General features: G+C 43.0%; 1 protein-coding gene across 3 annotated transcripts; it reads right to left on the bottom strand.

Annotated features, from left to right (window-relative positions):
• Positions 1–9,702: 9,702 nt before the first annotated feature.
• On the bottom strand, positions 9,703–27,873 carry SQLE (squalene epoxidase). Of its 3 annotated transcripts, none has more exons than XM_079984352.1 (12): positions 27,743–27,873; positions 25,765–26,632; positions 24,583–24,835; positions 23,703–23,883; positions 20,476–20,572; positions 19,060–19,173; positions 17,737–17,908; positions 15,719–15,814; positions 14,933–15,075; positions 13,375–13,471; positions 11,768–11,855; positions 9,703–11,094 (listed from the first exon to the last, which is right to left on the bottom strand). In XM_079984352.1, the coding sequence occupies exons 2-12, from the start codon at positions 26,044–26,046 to the stop codon at positions 10,902–10,904; spliced, it is 1,716 nt and encodes a 571-aa protein (XP_079840478.1). In that variant the 5' UTR covers positions 26,047–26,632; positions 27,743–27,873; the 3' UTR covers positions 9,703–10,901. The 3 variants fall into 3 exon arrangements, with proteins under 3 accessions (XP_079840478.1, XP_079840476.1, XP_079840477.1); XM_079984350.1 differs by lacking the exon at positions 27,743–27,873 and adding an exon at positions 26,956–27,107; XM_079984351.1 differs by lacking the exon at positions 27,743–27,873 and having other exon boundaries at positions 25,765–26,748.
• Between the last annotated feature and the right edge of the window lie 53 nt (positions 27,874–27,926).

The raw sequence follows: 27,926 nt of genomic DNA, 5'->3' as shown, positions 1-27,926 counted from the left end.
TACCGTATTTTTCGCTCCATAAGACGCACCTGACCATAAGACGCACCTAGTTTTTAAAGGAGGAAAACAAGAAGAAAAATATTCTGAACGAAACAGTGGGTGTATGATTTTTGTGGTTCATGCTATGACCACAGACATGATATGTGATTTGACGGTCAGTTTGGGGTAGCCCAATGCAAAAATCCTGAGAATCCGTGTGGATCCGTGCTTTGTAACCACGTTTTTGCACCATTGCAGCCCCAGGAAACAGTGGATGTATGATTTTTTTGGTGCAGGCTATAGCCATGGACATGCTATGTGATCTGATGGTGAATTTGGGGTAACCCAGTGCAAAAATCCTGAGGATTCATGTGCTTTTACTTCCCCTCTCCCAGGCAGCCTCCTTTATCGCGTCCCTTATCTCCCTCCCGATCGCTTGCTGATCAGCTGCTCAGCAGCTTTGTTTCAACACCCCCTTCCCTCTTGTTTGCCTTACAATCTTTTCGTTAGCTGGAGCAGTTTTTTGCTCCTCCTTTTCTTCTAATTTCTCTCCTCATTGCTTGTTTTAGTATTCCTGTCTCCTCTCCTTGCAAGTTCACTGTCTTTACCTCCCCGGCAGCCTCCTTTACCCACAGCCTTATCTCCCTCCCGATCGCTTGCTGAACAGCTGCTCAGTGGCTTTGTTTCAACACCCCCATCCCTCTTTCTAAAAAAAAAAAAAAACACTGCTTTTTGCCCCTGGGCAATTCAGCTCCAGGGACCACACATTCCCTCCATAAGATGCACAGACATTTTCCCTTACTTTTTAGGAGGAAAAAAGTGTGTCTCATGGAGTGAAAAATACGGTAGTTAAGTGTTGAGTACTTACACAACTTCAGTGCTTTTGTGTGCAAAGCTTTGCAAGTAGGGAGGACAGGAAGAAAACCAGAACAACTTGGTCCCGCACCTATGACCTTATTGATCCCACCTACATTACCTCCTTGGCCTCTGACCGCCCACCAGGTCCAGGGTCTACCAGCCACCACTGGTAGAAGAAGAAGAAGAGTTTGGATTTGATATCCCGCCTTTCACTCCCTTTAAGGAGTCTCAAAACGGCTAACATTCTCCTTTCCCTTCCTCCCCCACAACAAACACTCTGTGAGGTGAGGGGGGCTGAGAGACTTCAAAGAAGTGTGACTGGCCCAAGGTCACCCAGCAGCTGCATGTGGAGGTGCAGAGACGCGAACCCAGTTCACCAGATTACGAGACTACCGCTCTTAACCACTACACCACACTGGCTCTCGACCTGGTGTTCGGATCTGGCTGACCTTGAAAACTGCAGTGTTCTTCTGGGTTCCTTGCTAGGCACAAAAGGAAGTCTTTTCTGGCGAGAGCTGCTTTTGAGAACTGATGTTGCCTTTTTCAAAGAGGAAATAAAGCTTGTGTGTGGTTTCTGACTTCTTTTGACTGGTCTCTTTACAGCTTTCCTTGTTTAGAAAGATTGTTCTGGCTTTCATTTTAGGTCAGGCATAGGCAAACTCGGCCCGCCAGATGTTTTGGGACCACAATTCACATCATCCCTGACCACTGGTCCTGTTAGCTAGGGATCATGAGAGTTGTAGTCACAAAACATCTGGCGGGCCGAGTTTGTGCCTATGCCTGTTTTAGGTCTTATTTTACTGGTTGGTTATGTTAGGCAATCTAAATCAAAAGCAGCTTTTCAAAAGAGTTAAAGGCGTAATTCCCACTTCGTCCAGCAAGAGTTGCGTCCAGGTGAACATATATAGGATTGGATTGTAGGATAAACTACACAGAAGCACAACTAATGTCTTATCTGAATAGTATCTTGGTTCTCTCCATTTTAATAAGATGAAACACAGGGAATTAAGTGATGCAAGAGAAGCTTACACATGTTCTATAATGGCTCACCAGACAGCTTATTATGGTTATTAATTAAATTTGTATACTGCTCTTCATCCGTAGAGCTCAGGGCAGTTCACAACATAAAAATGCAATATAAAAATGCAAATTGCATAACAAAAACAACACAAAAGACACAAAAGAACAGCTCCCTCCCCTTTAGCAATGCCACCCCAATTATAGTTCAAGAGATGAAATGGACTTGGAAGAATATAAACTCCCTATTTGGGCATTTTGAAACATCTGGTAAATGGAATCACAGGCAGGATTAAATTTTGAGCAGTGGGTGGAAAATAAAATATAGTCGCAATAAAAGAACTCTGGAATAGAACAGTGTGCCCCAGCCACTCTGGGCAGCTTCCAAAATATATAAAACCGTAATAAAACATTAACAAACTTTCCGATACAGAACTGCCTTCAGATGTCTTGTGTAGTTCTTTACCTCCTTGACATCTGATGGGAGGGTGTTCTACAGGGCAGGCGCCACCACCGAGAAGGCCCTCTGCCTGGTTCCCTGCAGCTTCACTTCTCGCAGTGAGGGAACCGCCAGAAGGCCCTCGGCGCTGGACCTCAGCGTCCAGGCAATGGGGGTGGAGATGCTCCTTGAGGTATACTGGGCTGAGGCCATTTAGGGCTTTAAAGGTCAGCACCAACACTTTGAATTGTGCTTGGAGTGGCCCCCGTGCCTATAGGACACCCTCACAAATCAGTTAAGCTCCAATGACACTATTTTATTTACGGCTCCAGGCAAGCACTGGGTTGGGCACAGCTTTCCCAATTAGCGCAGGTCCCAAATGCAACAGCAACCATTAAGTATGTGTTGTAGGACTCTTCATACAAAGGTTGCTTTCGTCTATTTTGTAATGTCTTGATGTAATGTCTTGATTAGGTAGCTACCCTACAGGTTTCAGATATTGAGGCGTTGGATGACAGGAGTGTTGTGACGTGGGGTTTGTGATTTCAGCTCTCTTGACATAATATGCTGGAGACAGTTCTCTAGTAACTCTTCTTTATTAAAGCAACAAGACTAAGACTTGAGGAGGGGAGAGCTACATTTATAGGGACAGGGAACTAGCTAGAAAGGATACATTTTGGAGGGAACAATATCAGGCAATCACAGTCCTGCCTTTTGGAGGCAACCAATAAGACAGAGGATCCAAATACAGCAGCTTAAATGAACCAATAGTAGCTGTACCCTCTGGAACCAAAAGGCAGTTACTTTACCCTAATGAAAATACAGACAATAATAATACAGATATAAAATCCTTTGACTCAATACACAACAAGGAGCAGATAAGAACGGATAAGAACAGATACTACACTTGATCCTAGCCAAAAGGCTGAGAAGTTTTAATTGCTGCAAACTGGAAATCTGACAAACTTCCATCTATGCAAGATTGGATCCAAAAATTGACCGAATATGCAGAATTAGATAACTTGTCTGAAAAAAGTAAAGAATAAACCAAAACAGTTATTTGTTTCAAAATGGGAAGTCTTTAAAATATATTTGAAAAACTTTTACAGAAGTTTAAACTCTTGCAGCATTTGACTAATTTCAGTGGTAGTATCAAGAATGATGTGAGATCAAAGAAAAACTAAAAATCAGTTAAACCATGATAATAGTTTTTACCGGCAATAAGTTATACATAATTGAATTAAGGAGTAGACGGGAGGTCAGGTCTGTAGTCAGAAGACCTGCTTTTATTTTTGTTATAATGCTTTTGTGTTTTTTTTTTGTTGTTGTTTTACTTCGCTTATTATTTATGCGTTTTGATGTATGTTTTTTCCTGATTGTGCATTAATAATTACCATATTTTTTCCTCTATAAGACTCACTTTTTCCCTCCTAAAAAGGGGAAATGTGTGTGCGTCTTATGGAGCGAATGCAGACTGCACAGCTATCCCAGAAGCCAGAACAGCAAGAGGGATTGCTGCTTTCACTGCACAGCGATCCCTCTTGCTGTTCTGGCTTCTGGGAGTCGGAATATGTTTTTTCTTGTTTTCCTCCTCCAAAAACTAGGTGCGTCTTATGGTCTGGTGTGTCTTATAGAGCGAAAAATACGGTAATTGATTGATTGATTGATTGATTGATTGATTGATTGAATAAATAAATAAATAAATAAATAAGAAAGGATCAGAAGTTGCTGCCAACCTAGTGGAGTGTGTTGTCAGACTAGTTGGACAATGCAACTTACCGTAAATGTCATAAGCTTAAATGTCATTTGCAAGGCTAACTCCACCCACGTAAGAGTAGCAGAAGCAATCTTCTTCCGCAATGGAAGTGGGTGGAAGGATAGAAACAGAGCCTCAGAAGGTCTAATGACACTAAATACACCTTTACTAACATCTAAATAGTGCCATGTCTTTTCCAGAGGATGGGAAGGATTTGGGTAGGAAGTCAGAAGCGTAAATTCCTGTTTAGTATGAAAGGGAGACAAGACATTTGGCAGACAGGAAGGATCCATCCTGCGCACCACCCTATCTTTGCGAAAGGTGCATAAATATTTGGCAGCGGGTAACGCGGCAGACTTGACCCCTGACGGGCATTTTTGGCAGGGAACTGTAGGCAAGCGGTAAAACTGCTCTGTGTTTGTTTTTTCCCCCTGGCGAGTCTTCTGATAGCAGCAGCAAGGAAGGGAGGAACAGGAAAAAGAAGTCAGGTGTTGTAATTTCATAAAAGTTTTTCTTCTGTGTGTGGAAAAAATAGCTGCAGAAGCTACTCCGGAGAGAGAAGTCAGGGAGCTGAGGCAGATAAAAGCAATAAGGCAGATAAGCCTAAAGCCATTACTGGTATGAGGGAGAGGATTTAAGTTTAATTAGAACAGGTGCCATGGTTTTCCCTGTAGTGATGTATGGAAGTGAGAGCTGGACCATAAAGAAGGTTGATCGCCAAAGAATGGATGCTTTTGAATTATGGTGCTGGAGGAGACTCTTGAGAGTCCCATGGACTGCAAGAAGATCAAACCTCTCCATTCTGAAGGAAATCAGCCCTGAGTGCTCACTGGAAGGACAGATCGTGAAGCTGAGACTCCAATACTTTGGCCACCTCATGAGAAGAGAAGACTCCCTGGAAAAGACACTGATGTTGGGAAAGATGGAGGGCACAGGGAGAAGGGGATGACAGAGGACGAGATGGTGGGACAGTGTTCTGGAAGCTACAAACATGAGTCTGACCAAACTGCGGGAGGCAGTGGAAGACAGGAGTGCCTGGCCTGCTCTGGTCCATGGGGTCACGAAGAGTCGGACATGACTGAATGACTAAACAAACAACAACAGAACAGGTGTAGGCAACCTAAGGCCCAGGAGCCAATTGCCTTCTCAATCCGGCCCGTGGATGGTCCAGGATTCAGTGTGTTTTCACATGAGTAGCATATGTCCTTTTATTTAAAATGCATCTCTGGGTTATTTGTGGGGTATAGGAATTCATTCATTTTTTTTTTCCAAAATATAGTCCGGCCCACCACATGGTCTGAGGGACAGTGGACCAGCCCCCTGCTGAAAAAGTTTGCTGGCCCCTGGGTTAGAGCATCACTTCCTCCTTCCTTTCTGTGTACTTTTCAGGGGAGAAGGGTAGCCACACTCGCCATCTCGTGACCAAGGGGGCATTGACTGGGGGTGGGTCTCAGGAGCTTTATGGGCCCCACTGCATCCCTGAAAAAGGTTGCTAACCCCTGATTAGAACAAAAGTAAGATCAGGAAGACCTTGCCAACAAAGGTCCGTATAGTTAAAGCTATGGTTTTCCCAGTAGTGATGTATGGAAGTGAGAGCTGGACCATAAAGAAGGCTGATCGATGAAGAATGGATGCTTTTTAATTATGGTGCTGGAGGAGACTCTTGAGAGTCCCATGGACTGCAAGAAGATCAAACCTATCCATTCTGAAGGAAATCAGCCCTGAGTGCTCACTGGAAGGACAGATCCTGAAGCTGAGGCTCCAAGACTTTGGCCACCTCATGAGAAGAGAAGACTCCCTGGAAAAGACCCTTATGCTGGGAAAGATGAAGGGCACGAGGAGAAGGGGACGACAGAGGACGAGATGGTTTGACAGTGTTCTTGAAGCTACTAACATGAGTTTGACCAAGCTGCGGGAGGCAGTGGAAGACAGGAGTGCCTGGCGTGCTCTGGTCCATGGGGTCACGAAGAGAAGGACACGACTAAACGACTAAACAACAACAAGATCAGGAAGTAAGAGGAAAGGCTGAAGTAATGCGGAACAAACCGCTCTTGACAAAGCTGGAGAGAAAACTGGAGGTAGGAAGGCCCACAGAAATCTGTGCTCCTGCCTCATCATGTGGCAAGGGATGTTACCCAACCCAGTGCCTCCATGATACCAGAAATAAATAAGAGTTTGTCCAATGTTGCAACCGTTGAGTCTGCATCGAAAATACAAAACACGAGCATTGTAGCAAGCACACATGCACGATTTATTGTGTCATTATTGGCTAGGAATGCGCATGAACAAAGCATGACAGGCAGATATTCTACTCGGCTACAGAATGGTTATTCACACACCCTTCTTTAGCTCAAGCTCAGGCCACAGCATCACCATGCAGCTGTGAGAACATCTTTATGGAAGACACAGCACTCTGTGGTCAGCTGTGTACGTGAGGCGCAAACTTCGGAGTTGTGGCACCTCTGAGTTATGTCACCCTGGTATCAGGAATATGTGTTGTGTAACCGCAGCATGCGAGGATGTGAGTAAGGATGCATGCTGTGTTGTGCTGAACATGCGGGCCCTGACATCCAGCCCTAGGTCCTGGCATCCAGCTGGGTCCCAATTCATTAGTAATATCCAAGGCAACACGATGACCAAGTACAACAATGCGATGTCAATATAAACTCTTTATATAATCTATACAGAACATTGAACAGTATGAAATATATGAAATGCACTCTCTGCAAATCAAATAAACAGAAACCTTATAAACCTCTGAAAGTCACAAAATATGCACTCTTGATGGATTCTCTTGAAAACAGAACCAACACAGGGGTTTAATTGTTTGGTTACTTATGGGTCCCAATTCATGGCATCCAGCGTTCAGAACCATCAAAGGTACATTGTACCCTCCAGCACCAAATGATTTGGACAATGTCCATCAGCTGGTAGCCCAGAACAGCTGGAGGGCATCAAGCTGGGAGAAACTGGTATAAGAGCTAAAAGTTAAAAAAAGGATTATTTATGTATGCCACTACTGCAGCCTGTGTTTTGTTAGCCCAAAATGGAAAACGAGCAAAGTCCCAACTAAAGAAGAATGGCAACTTAAACTGATGGAATATGTGCAACTTACGGATCTAGCATATAGAATAAGAGAACAAGAACAACATACATTTAAAGAAGATTGGAAAATGTTTATTGAATATATGGGGGTGGGGGATTGTGCACACTCGAAAACGTTGGCAGAGTTAAGATAAATTCAACAGGGTAAATAAGTTTTGATGGATGTAATAATGGAATACTAAATGGTTTAGTTTGTATAAAATATGCAGGGATTTATGTTATGCAAAATGAACCATGGAAAGAGAAGAAGGGAGGTCATTGATATTTTAAGGTTGTTTAAATGAATATTCCAAAAGGTAAAACAGAAAATTTAATAAAAATTAAAGAAAAGAGACAGCTAAAAGTTCAAGATTCTTGATTTTAATCAAGACCTTGATTTTAATGACTTACTTCAATGACCTTTGGTAAACCATCATTGTCCCAACACCAGAACCCAAACACACATACCCTGCACATGGGAATAACTGTTCTGGGTTTCTGGGAGGGGTAGCGAATGCTGCAGAACACAGAAGCAGAATTCAAAATGACCTTAGCAAATTGGAGAACAGGGTGCAAGCTAACAAAATGAATTTCAGTAGGGACAAATGTCAGGTTCTGCACTTAGGAATGAAGAACCAGATGCACAAATATAGGATGGGGGACACCTGTCTTACTAGCAGTACATGTATAAAGGATCCAGGCATCTTGGTGGGTCACAAGCGGAACATGATGCAGCAGCAAAAAAGAGATAAAAACTAATGCTATTCTAGGCTGCATCAACAGAAGCATAGTGTCCAGATCGAGGGAAGTCATAGTAAAACTCTGTTATGCCTTGGTCAGACAATGATGCTGTGTTCATTAGGCCTGACACTCAATTTCAACATATCCTCAGTAGTTTTATAACCAAGTAACCAACAGTTCACAAGGTACTGGCCTTTACATGTCATGTTGTTAATTTTGCTATTATTATTCAAATGCACACTTGCCATTTGTTTCTTACTGCTGAGTAAGCATAATTTTACTTTCGGCAGATTGCTCTGAAATGTGTTTTGTAATTGGTTATTATGAACTGTATTCTTTTTATTGCATGACACATTTCTGCTTATAAAAATTGCACTATAATTACTGCAAATCACACATATGGGGTTTAAAAACATTGCAAAACAAATACTTTAGTCACTGGAAAGCAAGACACAAAAGTCTATAATTGAACAAGTTAAGCACACTCACCTTGGACTTCCCAAGAATCTCCATCATAGCATAATCTTTTTGTATGAGCATTTTATCTTAATATTACCATAGTAAAACTACTGCTCAGGCTATCACCTTGGGCAGGGAAAGAGTCACATGAGTGAATGATCTTCCAAATAAAAACTGCATCTACGAAACTAAATGTCACCAAGGAGGTTGACAAACCCTGCCATGCTAGATTTCTCAATTCGTCCTTTGGGGAAACCAGCAAATATGCATAAAATCTCAAGTGGTACAGTCTAGCAAGTTTCCCAAGGCAACTTCTTTTGAGTCGGAATGGCTAGTCCACACAGGTGCTCATGTTTACACGGGGAAACGTTTGTGTGAACTGCACAAACTACAAATAAAGCTACGGAGATTGGTAAGCTCACAGAAGTCGAAAAATGTTTTGCTGCGATTTGGGCGGGGGGCGGGGCGGGGAATCACATCTGCTTTTATGTGGAGAACTTGGCATGAGCTGTCCCTTGCTTGTCATTCTACAGTGCCAAACCAACACAGGAAAACAAAATCACTTAAAATTTACTTCACTGTATACTTTTCAAGGGGACGCAGGTGGTGCTGTGGGTTAAACCAGAGCCTAGGACTTGCTGATCAGAAGGTCGTGGTTCGAATCCCCGTTACGGGGTAAACTCCCGTTGCTTGGTCCCAGCTCCCGCCAACCTAGCAGTTCGAAAGTACGTCAAAGTGCAAGTAGATAAATAGGTACCGCTCTGGTGGGAAGGTAAACAGCGTTTCCGTGCGCTGCTCTGGTTCACCAGAAGTGGCTTAGTCATGCTGGCCACATGACCTGGAAGCTGTACACCGGCTCCCTTGGCCAATAAAGCGAGATGAGCGCCGCAACCCCAGAGTCGGCCATGACTGGACCTAATGGTCAGGGGGCCCTTTAGCTTTTATACTTTTCAAGAGTAGAACCAAACAGGCTCTCATTATGTTTCACAGGCACAGAATCTTTGAGGATCAAAAAACAAACTCTTCTGGGATCCCCTACTGTAGCACTGAGGAACAAACCAAAGTTGCCAGGATTCTCTGAGGGAAGCTGCATGCTTTAAACGTATGGTACGGATGTGACCAAAGTTGTATCTCACAGCAACTGAGGAAGTGGGTTTACGGGTACGTAAAGGGTTGTGGCACGGATTCACAGTTCTGTGTTGTGATGCTGCTTTAAATCTCCTATGCTGCCACAGGCCTCCTCAACTATGAAAAGAACCAGAGCCATGTCTCCCTCTTCCCCACTAGAAAGTTATTTAAATAAAACTTACGAAAAGGATTCCGGTACTTATACCACAGGACAAAAAAAGGAGACACAGGGACATTTAGCTGAATAAAACACATTAAGATTTTATCTCATCATAGAGGGACATTTCACATAAAATTTAGAAAATTTCAGAGGTACAGATAACATTAGCAGCAAAAAGGAAGAGTTAACTGTTTGAACTACCCCTTGCTTTGTTAGCTTTTAATTAACATTAATGGGGCATGCTCAACAATCCATCAACTATCTTCTGCTGGAATCAGCATTTTAGCTTCTGTCCTGAACATTTTTATAGTGGTCCCTGGAAACATCAATCTCTTTTAGAATCTTCATCCGTATAAGGAAATCAAACTTACATATTTTTTTGTATGTGAGTTTGTTATTTTTACATACATACACGCACATATTCATTGTCTGTGTGACTAGTAACTAAATTATTCAGATTTGTATAGTTCTGGCACGAGAAACCCTCAGGAACTAGCAGTAGTACCAGCGAGGCTGCCTGAGCTAGCACTACACATTATTCATTGTAGGAATCAAACGCCAAGAATGAACCAGCTCCCAAGGAAGCAAACCTGGGCCTGGGCTGCAGGTGAGGGTTCAACGCGATTCATTGTTCCTTCATATTGTTTTAAAAATAAATGCATCCATAAACCTAGCCTAGCTCTCACCCTGATGTGCTAGTTTTCTATGTGCAGGGCAATTTATTTGCTAATTTTCAAGGAAGGGTTGTGTGGAAGAGCATTCGGTCATTCCATTTTTGATCTCCAGTCTAAAGTGATGCAGCCAAGGCACAGGTTTACCTTCTCAGTGAGAACAATGATTCCTGGCTATCTTGTCTCCTGTATTGGCAGGATCGCATGTGCTACAGAGTTTTGTGTAGCATTTAGCCACGGCCCCAGCAGCCAGAGGGATAGGAAGCTCAACAGGCAGATGGTTATTTGCACTCCCTTGGCTCTGAAGAGCTACGCCCAGAAACAGCAGTAGGAATTACCTCTCCCTCCCCATAGATTGGGCTGATTTTTACTGAAATGTTACCTTCTTGGTTCATGGGATTATACACACTTGGGATCCCCCTTATAGGAAGATCTCACATCCAGAGGCTGGCTCTCTCTATACAAAAAAACACAAAACAAAGCTTGGTCCTTTTCTTGAGAAAGAGAGAGTAAAAGTCTGGTTTTTTTGGGACATTCACAAGAATGAAGGGTGAGAGGAGAGAAAGGAGTCTACTGCGTTCCTTTTCCTGCGGATTTGTCTTTCCGAATTTAATAGGTGAGGTACTTTATTTCAGAGTATATGAGTGGAAATATGACGGAGCAAGCCCGGTACAGAACAGCAACGCTGCTGAAGATCGCTCGCGGCTTGGTGATCCAGGACTCGGACTTGAAGCAGAAATACACGGCGTAGAGGGCAACAGCAAAGAAGTGGCCAATCAGGATGACAGGCTTGGGTGATAAGCTGCAGGGAAGGATTAAGGAAATGATGAAAAAGGTGATTCACCTTACGAGCAATGTACTAGATTTTACAAAATACTAATCCATTGAAATGGTTGGGCAACAAAGCGTCTCGACCTACATTGGCTCCCAGTACATTTCTGAAAACAATTCAAAGTGTTGGTGCTGACCTTGAAAGCCCTAAATGGCTTCGGCCCAGTATACCTGAAGGAGCGTCTCCACCCCCATCGTTCTGCCCAGACACTGAGGTCCAGTTCCAAGGGCCCCCTGGCAGTTCCCTCATTACAGGGAACCAGGCAGACGGCCTTCTCAGTGGTGGTGCCCACTCTGTGGAATGCCCTCCCATCAGTTGTCAAGGAAATAAACAACTCTCTGATTTTTAGAAGACATCTGAAGGAAGCCCTGTTTAGGGAAGTTTTTAATGTTTGATATTTTATCGTATTTTTAATATTCTGTTGGGAGCCACCCAGAGTGGCTGGGGAAACCCAGCCGAATGGGCGGGGTATGTATGTATGTATGTATGTATTTTAGTAGTAGCAGTAGTATTTGATCCCCAGCCCCTCTACACCTTACTGGTTAAGTGGACTCATGAAAGGTCTCTTTCACATGGTTTCCAAAGAGAGTCCTGCTCTGAACAATAACCTGAGAAGGATTTTATAAACATTTCTCCAACTTACACAGACAGCAATCCAACTGGGCCGGATACGCACTCGCCACCAAGCTTGAAATAAAGGAAACAGGCTTGCCTTAACTGACGCAGAGAAACTGCAAAAATAAATTAAAAAGAACACTGCTTTACAAGGCACAGAAAATAAGAGTGGAATGAACTACTTAAATGAAGAATAATCTTATAACATGCATGGCAACACACACGAATTTCTAACATCCTGCCCCTCATTTCTTCAGTCTGATATTATGCATTTTTAAATAATCGCCACCACAACAAACTGATGCAGCAACAGTGCCTTATTGTTATCATTTATGCATTTATATACAGCTTAATGTCAAAATACTAAATCAGTTTACAAATCCAAAGACCAATTACACAAACATTAACATATAAACATCCATTCTTAAATCACACAATAAAACAATCCCATTAAAACATTCATTAAATTATGCAACGAAACAATCCCATTCCAACGAAACATCAATTAAATGATGAGACTCAGGTGGTGAGATCAACGTAATGCCTGTGTGAACAGGAGTGCTTTCAAAAGCTGCCTGGAAGCCCATACAGGTGGGGCCTCTCATATTTCACCAGGGGTCACTCCAGGAACACTGGTGCTACCAGTGAAAAAACCCGCTTCTGTGTCACCACAAGCTAATGATCATTACCATTGCAAGACTGTCATACGTTATGCAAACTATACCCATACTAAAAATCTACGTTTGTGCTCTGATGAATGGATCTAGGCTGCACCTGCAATCTACAAAGCATTCATTGAGACTTAACAACTCTGTCAATTAATTTATTAATTTATTAATATAATTTATTTGCTTTCCAGGCTAGCATAACCTTCCAACGAAATGCAGACAGTACTTTTTTTTTTTTTTTACATCCCATAGTCCACTTAGGTACTGACAGAGAAAGTCAGATGGACAAAACACGTTAAGATTGCCATAAGGATGCTGTTGACATCCCTGTTCTAAATACACCTTTAGGCACCAGGTGAAAATGTTCCTCTTTAACTAGACCAGGCATAGTCAAACTCGGCCCTCCAGATGTTTTGGGGCTACAATTCCCATCATCCCTGACCACTGGTCCTGTTAGCTAGGGATCATGAGAGTTGTAGTTCCAAAACAGCTGGAGGGCTGAGTTTGCCTATGCCTGAACTAGACATTTGGCTGACAGACATCTGGTGCCTATGTAAACGGTTTATTGGAAGGGGGATTACTGGTTTGTTTCTGTTCTTATTTTTATTATGCCTTTTGTGTATTTTATATTGCAATTTTATGTTGTGAACCGCCCAGAGATCTATGGGTATAGGGCGGTACACAAATTTAGTAAGTAATAATAATAATAAATGTCCCATGTTCAGAGCAGAAATGGCAGTGCAGAAAAGCTTGTTTTCAATGGCAATCCCATGGCTGTCAAACAGTGTGCTTCTGCCTTAGCGGTGGATGGGTGGGTGGATGATCAAGGTGTGAGTTTGCCACAGTGCAGCTAAAGTAATATGGAGGTGCTCCATCACGTCAACAGGTCTTGCATCACTTAATTTGGAGCAAAATAGATTTATGAAGTGTAATTAACTTTGTGTGTACCTTTTTGAAATGCACTTACCATCTGTTCCAGCAAATAATTCATAAAGCGCCTGAGCAAGGACGTTCACGACAAAGGAATGGGACTTTCTTCTCGTCCAGTAAAATGACTTCTTTGCCTGCAAAACGTAAGATAAGATTACTTGCTGGCATCGGGATGCAACATAACATTGCATGCACAGTGGAGTTTACTAGTTCCAAGATGGTTTAAGATGGGGGCACTGGCAACATACTCCACCAAATGACAGAGGAATGGTCTCACGATGAGAAGGGATCTCAAGAGCTTGTCAGCAAATTGTTATCAGTACACCTATGGATCTGCTTTATATTGAGTCAGATCATTTGGCTTATTTCTAGTCTGCTCTTACTGAAGGAAGCTCTCCAGGGCAGAATTCTGTCCCATCAGTTGTTACCTAACAATCTGAGATGACAGAAATAGAACATGAGACCTTTTCTGTGCAAAGGCTAGTTAGTGCTCTACCATGGAAGCATGGCCTGCTCCCTTTTTGCATTTCCCCACAGAGAATGCATAATGCATTTCACATTCTTAATTTATGGGTACCTCAGTTGGCTAGAGGGTGGTGCTGATAACGCCAAGGTTGCAGGTTCGGTCCCTGTGTGGGACGGCTGCATATTCCTGCATTGCAAGGGGTTGGACTAGATCAGTGTTTCCCAAACTTGGGTCCCCAGCTGTTTTTGGACTACAACTCCCATCATCCCTAGCTAGCAAGGCCAGTGGTCAGGGATGATGGGACCTGTTGTCTGAAAATAGCTGGAGACCTAACCCTGGACTAGATGGTCCTCAGGGTCCCTTCCAACTCTACAATTCTATGACACCTATTTCATCACCCATCACAAACAAGCCCACCATGGTGTCAAAATGTCCAGAAATGTCACATCTCTAAACAGAAATTATAGGAATAGCAGGACCAGGCTTGTCCCAGCAGAATACTTTGTCAGAAGCAAAATAGTTTTCTGGCATCTTAAGTATTTATTGCAGCATAAGTTTCCATGTAGTACAGCATGGATCACAAGTTACACGCGACAAGCAGAAGTGAGTTGAGCAAGAATCTTATCAGACTTGTTTGCCAATGTCCTCTAATCAATTCTCTTAAGTCCATCATTATACTGTCATGAGTTTGGAGAAGGAGGATGTAGGCTGTATGGAAGATCCTTCTAATTCCTGGATCCAACAAGTGTTAAAATATAAGCCAGGCTAGCTTTCCCTAAAGAATCCTGGGGAACTGCAGTTTACCCTTCAGAGAGCTACAGTTCCAAGAAGCCTTGACAAACTATAGTTCCCAGGACTCTTTGGGGAAAGCTATGTGATGGGGTTGTGACCACAGTCCTCCCTTGAACCTGAAAGTTTGGTGTGCAGGTGATTGGAACTCAAGATTCTCTCTAACCTAGAAGAGGCAGCAGCTTAAAGTTGCAAAAAACCCCAAAACCCTTACCTGAACCAAAGCCCCCATCCCAAAAGGAAAAGCCAGAATCATACCCATGCTTTTAAGTTGCTTTGGGTTGCCCTGTGCAAAATAAAGTGACTAACGAATGTAATAAAAGAAAAAGAATAAAATTACCTCCAGAATAGCAGAATCCTCATACAGGTCTGGAATGGCCTGCAGCAGGTGTCTCCATATCTTGATGTCATTCAGAACAACAGTCATTCCTCCACCTGTTAGAGGGTGCCTCATGTTGTAAGCGTCACCCAGAAGGAGGACTCCTACGTAAAAAAAGAAGGAAACAACCTCTAAAATCAACCACTGTTGCATAGATGCAGGATCCTGGCATTCATTCTAAACTTTGGCACACTTTGGGGTTGGCAGGTGCCACTATCTTTCCTAGCAATCTCTAGATTGCTTCATGCCTCTACTGAGTGAAGTGGCGTCATCGTAATGCTAAACAGAGTGACAGCAATGATTCCAACCCTGCCCTCTAAGCCCTGGGGCCGAGGGACCATGGAAGGTGCCAGCGAATGGTGCCTGCTGGGTTTCTGGGCACTGAAGGTATAGAAAATAGAAGCATGATTGAGCTAAGCACTTAGAGGGGCAGGGGCATTCAGCCCCTGAGCTTGAGGTTTACCACCTCTGTCTTAAAGTCTGAGGAACAACCCCTTTGTTTTCAAAGGCTGAAATCCAAAGAACTATGCAAGTAGTTCCCCACACCTGAGAGGTTTAGGCTTGTGTTTTGCACCCTATTTGAAAGGGGAAAGTCTTTCCAAAGAAGTTTGGTGATACGGCACTGGTGGGTGGGATTCTGTGCTGTTCAAAGCGAGGGGGAACAAAACCCCACTGGGCACGCCCCCACCCTTGGGTGGGCAAACCCTTAAGCCTTCCAGCTTTCAATTCACTCTTCTGCTCACAGACCTGATTTGTTTACAGGGGACGGAGGCAGAAAGCTTGCTGGCATTGTCCTCATGCGATCATTCTGCACAGCGATTAGGAAAGGCTCCTGTAAGTGCTCTGCAAAAACAAAAAATGCAAAAGTTCAGTCATTTACAGAACATTCAATCTTTTCATCAAGATTCAGAAAAGAGACATCATTAATACCTAGCTCCAACCTGTCCCCCCAAAAGTCATTAGAAAACTGAGACAAGTTGTTAGATCTCCTACAGAACTTCGGTGACCTAAAGATAAATCCACTCTGGGGGCGGGGGGGGGGTCACTTAGAAGTCAATCCGTTGGGATTTCTTTCAAAATTATTGGCACCAACATGAGAAAACATTGTGGAAAGTGTAAGGTGTCCTAATGCCAAATACAAGTGAAGTATTGTACATCTCAAAATGCTTGTTAAAACTAGGCTGTTTTGGATAAATAAGGATGTGGATGGAGCAGGAATCAGAGAGCAACAAGCAATACATATGAAAAGGATCTAGGGGTCTTAGCAGACCATAAGCTTAACATGAGTCAACAGTATGATGCAGCAGCAAAAAAAAACAACTAATGCTATTCTAGGCTGCAACAATAGAAGTACAGTCATACCTTGGATCCCGAATGCCTTGCGACTCGAACGTTTTGGCTCCCGAACGCCACAAACCCAGAAGTGAGTGTTCCAGTTTGTGAACGTTCTTTGGAACCTGAACATCTGATGTGGCTTCTGCGGCTTCTAATTCAGTGCAGGATGCTCCTGCAGCCAATCAGAAGCCGTGCCTTGGTTGTCAAACGTTTTCGGAAGTCAAACAGACTTCTGGAATGAATTCCGTTTGACAACCAAGGTACGACTGTATAGTGTCCAGATCAATTATGAGATGATGGGAGTTGCTGTTCAGCAACATCTGAATGGCCAAATATTCCCCACATCTGATTTATTATTATTATTATCAGTAGTAATAGTAGTAGTAGTAGTAGTAGTAGTGTATCAGGAATATCTTCTGCACACATCTGACTGAAATGATGGGGTGTTGTTCAAAAGCACATCTGTGAAACCCAGATATTCACTGGCAACTTGAAACAAACAGCCTCAATACTGAAGTACAGGAATCTATTCCCAGTACAAAACAGTCAGGTCAGGTAAACAGACCCACAGCTAAAAAGTTGCAGTTTACCATTGACAGAGCAAAGACATTTTTAACAGGTGAAGGTGAAACTCCATCAGACTCTTGCCCAAGAAAAAAATCCTTCCTGGTTCTGAAGAGACCCTTGCTGTAAAAAGCAAAACCAGCCTTTCAAGTTTTCTTCACAAACATACAACTTTTCAAATTACCATTTCTGGCTAGCCCCACAGCCTGCTCAATTCCCCTCTCATTCCCTCAGGGGCTCACTGCTCCAGGTACCCAAAGGTGCTCTAAAAAACTCCCAAACTGAGACAGCACAACTTGAGGCCACCCACCAGCAACACCTACACTAGGAAAATGCCACATTTCCAGTATATCACCTGGGGGAAACTGTTGTGGAAGATTTCCCTGAAGTCATTATAAGGAGGAAGATAGCAATGCCCTCATGACCGTAACAATGAACTGGTCAAATGTGGCTTTACACCAGCTATTTATCCTTGTGAATGTGTGACCACTGAGGGTAAGTGACGAAGAAACTTGAGATTATGCCCCTGTGCCTCTATGAAATCAGGCATACCCAATTCCAAATCCATCATTGACCATGGACAGGATGTAAAAGGCTACCAACATAGGCACTTACACTGCAAAGGGCTATTTTCCACCATCCTCTCCCAGTCACAGCTACCTTTCAACCAAGTCTAGAAACATGAATATTTGCAAAAGATAATGCTCCTTGAAGCTTCAACTCTGAATGCATGTTAATCACAGTTTAGACATTTAAAGTTTATTTCTTCAATGACGAGGCAATTCTGCATCAAATGAAAGTTGATGCAAACACTTAAGTAGATGGTTTCTTTCACAGTATTGACAACCTGTGCACATAATGCTTACCAGGTAGTTGTGGATAAATCCGTTCAACCATGTATTCTTTAAGGTTCTTTGGCATTTCACCTCGAATGTCAACAAGGACTCTGGTTTCATTGGAAGAAATCTGGTAGAAAAGTACTGGACTAGGATTACCCAGAACAATTTCAGAATGGTTGGCTTTAAACTGAGGTGAATCCTTTACAGTGAAAGAAAGAGAAAAAGTTATTAAAAGTGCCTTCCGACTTACATTTAGCAATACATCCCTGGTTGGCCATGAATTCACTGGCCAGTTTTCAACAAACTACTAGTACAGATGCTCATTTCCCAATCTGTAAAATGTTAGCAACAGTGACCACATTTGGACAACCATTCCTCAGCTTGTATGATCCTGGTGCCCTCTTACATTTAACTAATTTCTCCCTTTGCACAAGTCAGAAAACAAACAAGGAAGTCTTCAGTTAGCTACCATTTCTTGTTTCATGCAAAGTGGGAAACCATAGTTAACAGAATCTTCTTCTTGGTGATCACTCGTGGCACACAAACACAGTTTTAGTGGTGTATCCATAGATGGCTGTGGAGGCCATGGTCTGATTTTGGCTTTATATCCTGGCTTGTACCAAAAGCATTAATCTAGAGTTTCTTGTTTCTGACAGAGAAGGAAACAAGAGTTAAATGAATCCTTCCCAGCTTGTTCACTTGCTTGTGTGAAGGGTCAAGTGAAGTGGCTGAGTGCTATTTATACACTGGCTTACTAAACTACGATTCTCCGGACATCAGAAGCTGTTGTGAAGATGGATGAAATATGGATTGATAATGACAGGATTTAATAACGACAGAGGTATGACAACATTAGCAATTTAAATGGGACAACTTTGAAACATGCACCTTGATCACTGTAACATTTCCTCTTTAAGCATCCATGCCCAGCCCCAAATACAGAAGCCAATGAGGTTCACAGCAAGGTCAAGCGCCAAAAGAGCAGACAATATGCAAAGGAACTGGGTGGAAGATCCGGAGAAGAACTGGGTGCTGGGGTTGAGACAGGCTGCTTTAGATTTCCCAGCAGCGCACCCAAGGGAAGCCTACGTGTTCCGTTGGGCCTGCCCTCTGGGAAAGGCCTGCCTCCCAGCCCACCTGCTATTGGTCGATTCTGCAGGCAGGCTTGAATCTGAAGCCCTGGCCAGCAAGGCAAGCAGCTATGCCTCCCCACTGGCCGTGTTATCTGAAGCCCCACACCCAGGATTCAACCCTGGTTTACAATGATGGCCCACAATGCCACCACACCATAGATGGTAAGAAGACTAACTGTAAGCTTAGTTGTTGTTGTTTTTAAAAAGTAACACTTACTTTCAAAATTAACCCCACAAAATGAGATGGAACTCTAACTTTGTTGGAGATAAGTTGTTTTCTAAACTTGGAAAAGACACCATCAGCAATAACAGTAAGGGGTGCACGGAGCTCCTGCAATGGGGAAGGATGAAAGAAAAAGCGATAAACATGATAAATAGTGTCATATAGTACAGTAACCCCTTAAGCCAGTCTATATTCACAGAAGTTTCATTCTCATTTGAAAGTTTGTCAGAGTTCTCAAAAGGAAATTGCACCATATCTCTGAGCAGCAGCTTGTGATGCTCTTCCTTAACATCAACAACACACACACACAGTTAAAACAATTGCATATATAAAAACAACTTAAAAAACAGTTATAAATATTAAAAAATAGAACAGCAGCACATATATAAAATCAATTTCAATTCAGGACAGATGCCAACTGGGATAAAGATTTTAGAAGGCTTTTTGAAAGAGGAACACCATTAGCAGGCACCGAAAATGACACCTGTCTGATCTGCAATGGGAGGGAGTTCCAAAGGATAGTGTTTGTTGCCTTACCAAAGGCCTGATTCTGAAATAATATGCAACAGACCACCAGACTGGGTGGTATTTGCAGAAGACCCTCTCCTGCAGAATGCAATGATTGATTTGATGTATAGAAGATGATATGAACTTTTAGGTATCCTTAGTATACTGTATATCTAAGGGTAAAAAGGTAAAGGACCCCTGAACGGTTAAGTCCAGTCAAAGCTCATCTCGCTTTCAGGCCAAGGGAGCCGGCGTTTGTCCACAGACAGCTTTCCAGATCATGTGGCGAGCATGACTAAACCACTTCTGGCGCAACAGAACACCGTGATGGAAACCAGAGTGCACGGAAACAGCGTTTACCTTCCCGCCACAATGGTACCTATTTATCTATTTGCACTGGCATGCTTTCAAACTGCTAGGTTGGAAGGAGCTGGGACAGAGCAACGGGAGCTCACTCCGTCACAGGGATTCAAACCGCCGACCTTCTGATCGGCAAACCCAAGAGGCTCAGTGGTTTTGACCACAGCGCCACCCACGTAGCATATATCTATTGAGGCAGCAGTCAGACTATGTTTTTTTCTTTCTGCTTTGGTCCTTAAGAAATAACCTTATGACTTTGAAGGGCAATGCTACAAAACATAATTTTCCTGTAAATATACTTTGTAGTCTGTAGACTAGATATGTATTTATGCCATGGGAGGAGAGGACTGAAAACAGAAAACAGATAAATAGTAATAATACTGTCATATAATTTGGCCCTGTGTTTTTAACCACGCTCATTGTGCTAATTTACCTGTTGCGTTACCTTAACTATTTCCTGCTTTAATTTGACAGAGGATTACTGTGCACCAAAACAACCTAGAATATTTCCCTGTAAACATATATATGTCTATTGAGCCTCACCTTTGTAGCACCAGTTTCTTTATCTTTGAACAAAATTCCAACAACACGTTCATCTTCTTCAAGCAGCTGAGTCACTGTTCCTTCAATGAATTTTGTACTGGAAGAAAGCAGTTTGTTTATTTGTTTTAATGCACACAATATCCATGGTTCATATTCTATAATACAGTAAGTTAAGCACATTTCCATCTAAAATATACACTACTAACTTTAATAGGTAGAACCATTCCCCTGAACAGAACCAACTGCACAGGTTGTCTTCCTACTCCTGGGGAGAAAATAGACCCGTTTTTAAACAATGGCCTTAAACCAGGGGCAGGCAACCTAAGGCCCGGGGGCCGGATGTGGCCCAATCACCTTCTCAATCCGGCCCGCAGATGGTCCAGGAATCAGCGTGTTTTTACATGAGTAGAATGTGTCCTTTTATTTAAAATGCATCTCTGGGTTATTTGTGGGACATAGGAATTCATTCATCCCCCCCCCCCCCCGCCCGCCAAAAAAAGTATAGTCTGGCCCACCACATGGTCTGAGGGATGGTGGACCGGCCCACGGCTGAAAAAGGTTGCTGACCCCTGCCTTAAACCATGGTACAATTGTGAACAAGCTTCTCCCATACCTCATAGATCTCTTGCAGCTTCTTCTCGCCTGCATGGAACCTGCATGGCTCAAACAAGCCATGCTATGATTTGCCATGTTGTCTGAACCAGGACTGTGGCTTGCATGAGCAATTGGCAAGAAATTAACCAAACTTTTCTTATAAACCAATTGGATATCACCCCATGAGAGAGCTGTGGGACACAGTTAATGATAAGCCCTAGTTTACCTTAAACCATTCTTTAATTTTCTTCAAAAAAAAGCAAGAACTGACTAAGATAGAAAATAAAATCACATTATAACACTAAAAACAAAAAACAAATTTAATAGCAGAATAAGCAACCATATCATTAAAACTAAAGCAACAGCAGATCAAACTAAGGGGTATTCAAGTGTCAATACATGAGCAGGAGAGAAGAAAAAACATTATAGCAGCCCACATCAGGTCAAAATTTGTTCAGTGCTGGAGTTAGGCAGGCCTGCCCACGAAAGGCATTCCACAGGACAGGTATCACAACTGAGAAAGCCCTGCCCTATTCAGCTGGCAAGAGGTACCTGGAGAGAGCTTCAGAAGTAGGACAAACATGATGGAAAAAGTCAGTCCTCTCTAGGCAAGCTATTTAGAACTTTAAAAGGCAAGAATCAGCAACCAATTGATCATGGAAACAAATACATAGCCAGTGCAGACTGAATATAACTGGCATGGTTATGTTCTAGCTACCTTCCTCTAGGCAAGAATCTGGCGGCAGCAGTTTAAACTAAATGAAGTCTCTGAACACTACTCAACAGTAGTCCCACACAGAATGCATTGCAATAATACAGCATGGAAGTTATTAAAACACGAATGGCTGTGGCTATCTAGCGTAGTGACTATTAGAAATGCATTATTTCATACTATGGATTTGTTATGCAGCACACGTGCCAATAAGGTTGGCCACCACCAAGCCACAGGATCTGATATATTCTCTCCTGATCCTTTCTGCAATACTGACTCAGGAAATCTTGCCAATAGCCAACCCAGAAGATTGAACAGTTCATGATTCAATATATGTGCTGTGGTTATGAAGGTAGGTGGGGTATATAAAACTGAATACTCATCACAATGATTATCCCTTCTCATAAATATATTTTAAGGGTGAAAGATTACTTTAAAATGAGTTTTTAATCTGATATTTTTAGGGCTGCATGTGCTGTATTTCTAATTTCTCTCTCTTCACTAAAAAGCAGATGCAGAGAGGATTGAGACTGGGGCTGAAATATGGAAATAAGAGGATTAACTCTTTAACTCTGCACCATGGTCCTGATCAAAATTCCATCCCATCCACCCAAAGCTATGAGCCATTAAAAGGGAAAGAGAAGCATAACATGAGAAAGCCTGTATACATTCTCATACAGAGCTAATGGCAGCCCCATGAGTCATCTGCATCAGGGCGTCAATGCAGAAAAAAGAGTTGAACCCTTTTCCTCTTGCCATAGCCCTGATCTAAATCACTTCCTGCAGCTCCTGTTAGCAATTAGAACAAAGAATACATCATGTATAGTTTGACCCTGGTACAGTAAAATCAAACCAGGACATTTTGCAAATTAGTGGAAATGCAACTTTCAAGCAGCAGTTCCGTTCAAGTGGGAGGGAGCTACATGACCTAACCATACTTCTAATTGGATATATATATATATATATATAGTTTTCATTTTGCTTCAAGGAGGGAAAACACCTCAGTTTCCAGTTTCCTGGTGTCGCTGTTGCACAACCAGAGACGGTATCTAGTTGCACCTCTACTTGCATAAATATACTGATGCCCAGTTACTCAACAGACTCTGGGCTGGTTACAATCAATTTTAAAAACTAGAAACACTATTAAATACAGTAGTTTTCTAAGCAATTCAGACTTCAAAGGAAGCTTAACCATGGTTTAGAATAGGAGCAGGCAACTCTGGCCCTGCTTGTTATTCTCTTATAACCTCTAAATACTGGTCATGCTGACTGGGGCTGATAGGAATTGTAGTCCAGCAATACCTGGAAGACCATAGGTTCCCCATTCCTGATTTAGAATATTGTCTGAATTGATAAACCATAGTTTGCAATTGGCTGGAAAGTGAGAACTGGAAAATATGGCTTTAAATTTCAATCAAAATGCTTCCTGTGATATTATTTTTTTAAATTATTCGGTAGGTGCTGGAAGTTGAATAGGGAGGGTGCCTATCTGACCTCAAGTGGAAGTTCCAGTTTATTTTCTTTCAAGTGCCCAAAATGACTAAAGGTAAGCATGCCTGTTTGGGTGGTGCAGTGAAACATGTCTGTGGCTGAGTTGATTTGAGGAATTACTTGCACGACTGTATAAGCACCAATGCACTGCTGATGGCTGGGAAAAACAAAATAAACAAAAAATAAAAAATAAATTCAACAAGATGGAAGGATGCACTTAGTACATCAGTCAGGCCTAGAACTGCTCATTCAGTAGATGCCTTATTATTTTAAAACAAAATAAAAAAATTTTCTTCCAGTAGCACCTTAAAGACCAACTAAGTTAGTTCTTGGTATGAGCTTTCGTGTGCATGCACACTTTTTCAGTTACCATTATTATTTTACCATTATTATTATATATACCATTATTATTTTAAGTTGCCGTTCTTACTTGGGTTCTGCCATGGCTGTCCTTCGGAGACCCATGATGAAACGCCCATGATGAAACGCTATTCCACCCTGTATCTGGCCATCCGTTTTGGCAGGGAAAGGAATTTCAACTTCTGATTTACTTTCTAGGTCATGAAGTACATAGCCGTTTATTGTGTGAGCATCAATCCCTTCCACAACCTCTGCAAAATAAATGTCAATACATTAGGGAAAGTGCAGAGTTGAGGGCAGTATATGAGAAGGATACATATCAAGTTGCCTCAAGAACATACATTTAGATCAAGTATTTATTATGTTATACGCACTAGCAATATGCAATGGAAATTCTCCCCAACCATGAAAAGATATTTTGAACATTCTTCAGAATCTTAGAATCTAAGAATTTAGAATCTAAGAATTTAAGAATCTAAGAATTTAAGCTGAATTCCATGTATTAAGCTGAATAAACGATGTATTATGTCCTTCTAGATGTTCAACAACTACCCTGTTTTCTACAGGCCCTGATAAGCAGCAAAAACAAGGGGTTTACCGAGTCCCTGGTAGGTCATATATGAATCATATATGGCTTCATTCAGTTTCATAGGTCTCATGTACATTACTGACAGAATTAAACAATAGTGACAGAGGGATTTTGTAATGTGGAAAGAAATGGCAACTCGTGCACCCCCACTCCTGTCAGAAGTCACCCCAAATCAAGGAGAGGCTAGATTCTAATTTCAGCCTATAGGCCAACATATATAGAGAGGGTTTTTTTGGTATTATCATATTATAAAAGGCATAGATGGAAGGCAAGGATCAGGCTACCCAGCAAATTAAATAAACAAAGTGGGGCAACAAGCACATCAGAACAATGAGACAGGATTTGTGATTTGCTAACATACCTCCCAGTCCCAGGTCTTTCAGAGCATTATATCCCCCTGGTTGCAGCAGTTCTCCAACTATCCTGTCAGGTTCCTTGAGATCCCTCTCAATTACTGTCACTTTTCTTCCATCCCTTGCCAGTACTGCTGCCAAAGCAGAGCCAAGCACACCGGATCCCACAATGATAACTTCTGGATCACACGGAGGGGTGAGATTTGAACCCGTAGTTGTCTCAATTGTGCTCTCAGGTGAGGTACCAACTTCCCTTCTATCCTGCGTAAAGATGAAGCCATAAGCAAAGCAAAACAAATGCATTTTAGGCTGTTGTGATTACCATTTACTTCAAGGACTTGGGCTGACAAATGTCACAAAAGCACAGCATATTGGGGGAGAGAATTCTGTACATGATATATACATAGAGGAACTTGAGCTACATATAATGCTCTTGGATGAAACTGATTATCTTCACTCATTCCAGTACAAGTTCAGGTTCTGTGACAGAATCAGCCTTGGGTGCCCCGGTGGATTATCTTCTTTAGGAAAGGAATGGAGAAATGAGAACTTGCTGATTCCCCTGGATCTCTCAGCGACTTTTGATATGGATGGCCACAGTATCTTCCTGGACCACTCCTGGATGACCTCAATGAATTGGCTACAATCATTAACATACCAAGTCCCATTGAACACAGTAGGAATTACCATAGTGCCAAGAAACCATGCACAGAATTGCACTTGCAGTTCATTTACATTATGTGCTCCTCAAAATGGCAAGGAAGGATGTTGTTTCTTACCTACATATGCTAGATATAGGACAGATACCCTCTCCCTAGCAAGCTAAGAGGGGGAGGGGAATCTGAAATCCTAGGAACGTATTACGAAGGAGCTAATATTTGAGAATTTCAAATAACTGTTATTAAAATCTCTTATCAAGCTACATAGTTCTGAGTGTTGAGCTTCATTGAATACAAAACCAATGGAAGATGTTGCAATTTCCCAAGAACTGAACGTTCTAGATCCCTCTCCCCCAGTTTGGGAAGTGCTGGCTTAAGTAGATTTCCATCACCGTTCAGGAACACAAACCTGCAATCTGATTTTCAAAAAGAAATTCCCCCTTCAGAAATCCCCAGTATTAAAAACAAATTTCTCTGAAAGGTGCAAGATGATTGTTTTAAAACATAGGAAAGAGATCTCAGCCAACATACCTCTTTGGATTTAGGTTTCAGCACCTTTGGAGAGCCTGCGTGGAATTTAGTCCAGAAAAAACCAAGGAGAGGCACAGCGGCAAGAAAATTAGAGAGCATTCCACAATGGGGTTGCCTGTGCTTCTGTTGCTTTAGTCCCCATGTCCGGTACCGATAGGACAGCAGCAAACCAATAGAGAACACCAGCATGGAAATCAGGACCTCCTTGTTGGCATAATTCAGCAAATCTCCACATTTCTTATAGACATAGATGAAAGAGGCAATGCCCAGAAAAGTCCACATTGTGGAAGAAGGGTGTGCTCTCTCACAATCACTGCTGGATTCCTCCCTTTTCGAGCTTGATTCTGAATAAAATTCCTTGAACAGGGCTACACACACACACACACCCCGTACAAATTGTGTTACGAAATTACAAAGATCCTCATTTCAAACCAAAGGAGGAGAATTAAAAAACTGTGCTACAAATCCAAAAAGGTAAAAAAGAAAAATGCCAAGAAATTTAATACAAAACCTCTGTGGTCACAAAAAGCAGTTATTCGGCTTAGGCACCAGGCAGGAAAACATAGTGGATTTGCAGCTCCACCTATCGCCACCCGCTTTCTCTAGGGTCAACATGTCCCTAGAAAAGGCATCGTTCATTTAAATTTCTTCAGCCATCTGCTGGTTTCTGCCGGGACGCGTATTTTAAGGCTCTTGACCCCTTCAGTCAGCAGGAATAACTAAACAAACAAACAAACAAACACCTGGGAAGGTATTGCGTGTGTTTTAAAAATGCAAAATGTCACAATCCAACAAGGGAATCGGAAGCGTATCTCCGGGTCCTGTGCTCTTTTCCCTCCTGTTCCTTCGTAAGCGATTCTCGATTCACCTGTGAACAAAAACCAAAAAGTTACTAAAAGGAGAGAAAGGAAGCGTGCCAGCCACCGCCATCCCTGCCAAAGGGGTTGGTGGGCTTTGCAGCTGGCACGCCTGGCCTGGTTGGCAGGAGAGCATACCATCCTTGATAAAGGTGTGGAAATTTAATTCACAAGAATGAAGAACTGAAATGCATACATAAAAATCAAATAAATGTGAGGGCTGCTCCTCTTTCCCTCAGCGACCCTGACAGGATTTTTCTGGCAGGAAAAGGGCTCGTTCCTTTAGTCTAGTCCTGTGGATGGCGGAGGTGTGCCGCCCTCAGCCCTAAGAGACCTGGGCTGTTGGTCCTGTTTGATGGCCTCTTCTCCTCCACCACCACCTCAGGGAAATGGCTCGCCTATCTTCCCTGCCACCGTCTCCGCACGGCCACTCGCCTCCGCCCTCGCCGTGCAAAAGGAGCGCTTGGCGACTGAGGATGCTCTGAGCAGGTGAGGAGAGCGGAGGCAGGCGGGAGGGAGGGAGGGAGGCCACGGGAGAAGAGGGCGGGGTTATGCTAATAGCCGGCTGCCGGCTCAACTCCTGCCTTCGCCTCGCGCTTTCCACGGCCCAGCCCCTCTTGGCCAATCCGCCGCGCTAAGACGAGATGGTGCTATGGCGCTCGGGCCAATGGGAAGCGGCGGCGGGCGGGGTTTCGCGTCCCGCCGGAGCCTAGTGCGATGTGACGTAGCGCGCGAGAGGTTCGGCGTTCGCGGATAGGCGGAGAGAGGAAAGAGGGGTGGGAGGGGGGAATGAGGTGTTTGCCGTTGCCATGGAGCCGAATAGGGAGATCGAAGCTGGACAGCGTCCCTAGCTGAGACGGAAAGTGTGGGTAAGAGATTCAACGGGAGTCTGGGAAAGGCTTCAGGGTGCTTAATGCGCATGTGTTTGGAGCATGCGTAGTGCGGAAGAGTGGGCCTCCTGCCCTCTCGCTGGCACTGCGGTGGCAACGCTGAGGGGAACGTGCCTGAGGAACTGAAGTGGGGAGAGTGTGCGCCGCATGGCAGAGTAAAGAGTGTTTTGTTTTTTACATTTAAGTCACGGCCTGTGCTCCTGAGCATGTACAGAGTGCCCTTTGCCTCACCGCCACAGAATAACTCGCAGGCCATTCGGGACTGAGGAGAAGGAAGAAACTGCCACGGCCCGGCATAGTTCTGTAGTCCAGTACCACTTGGTTCCTCGCTTTTAAAATACGTAAAAGATGAGGGGCAGAATAAAAACTAACGGACGGTGAAGCTTTTAAATAACGATGAAGAGGCGGGGCCGTG

Source organism: Podarcis cretensis, assembly GCF_951804945.1.
Source record: "Podarcis cretensis genome assembly, chromosome: 7".
NCBI lineage: Eukaryota > Metazoa > Chordata > Lepidosauria > Squamata > Lacertidae > Podarcis > Podarcis cretensis.
Note: the sequence above shows the minus strand (reverse complement) of the source record. Positions and strands in the feature narration are given on the sequence as shown.

What these genes read in the sequence shown, in the direction of transcription:
- SQLE (XM_079984352.1), bottom strand. Translation starts at nt 26,046, where the DNA reads ATGTGGACTTTTCTGGGCATTGCCTCTTTCATCTATGTCTATAAGAAA. An exon ending in ACAGCCATGGCAGAACCCAA is followed by an intron (nt 20,573 to 23,702) that starts GTAAGAACGGCA and finishes GCTTTCTTCCAG; the next exon opens with TACAAAATTCATTGAAGGAA. An exon ending in AAGAAACTGGTGCTACAAAG is followed by an intron (nt 19,174 to 20,475) that starts GTGAGGCTCAAT and finishes TCCCCATTGCAG; the next exon opens with GAGCTCCGTGCACCCCTTAC.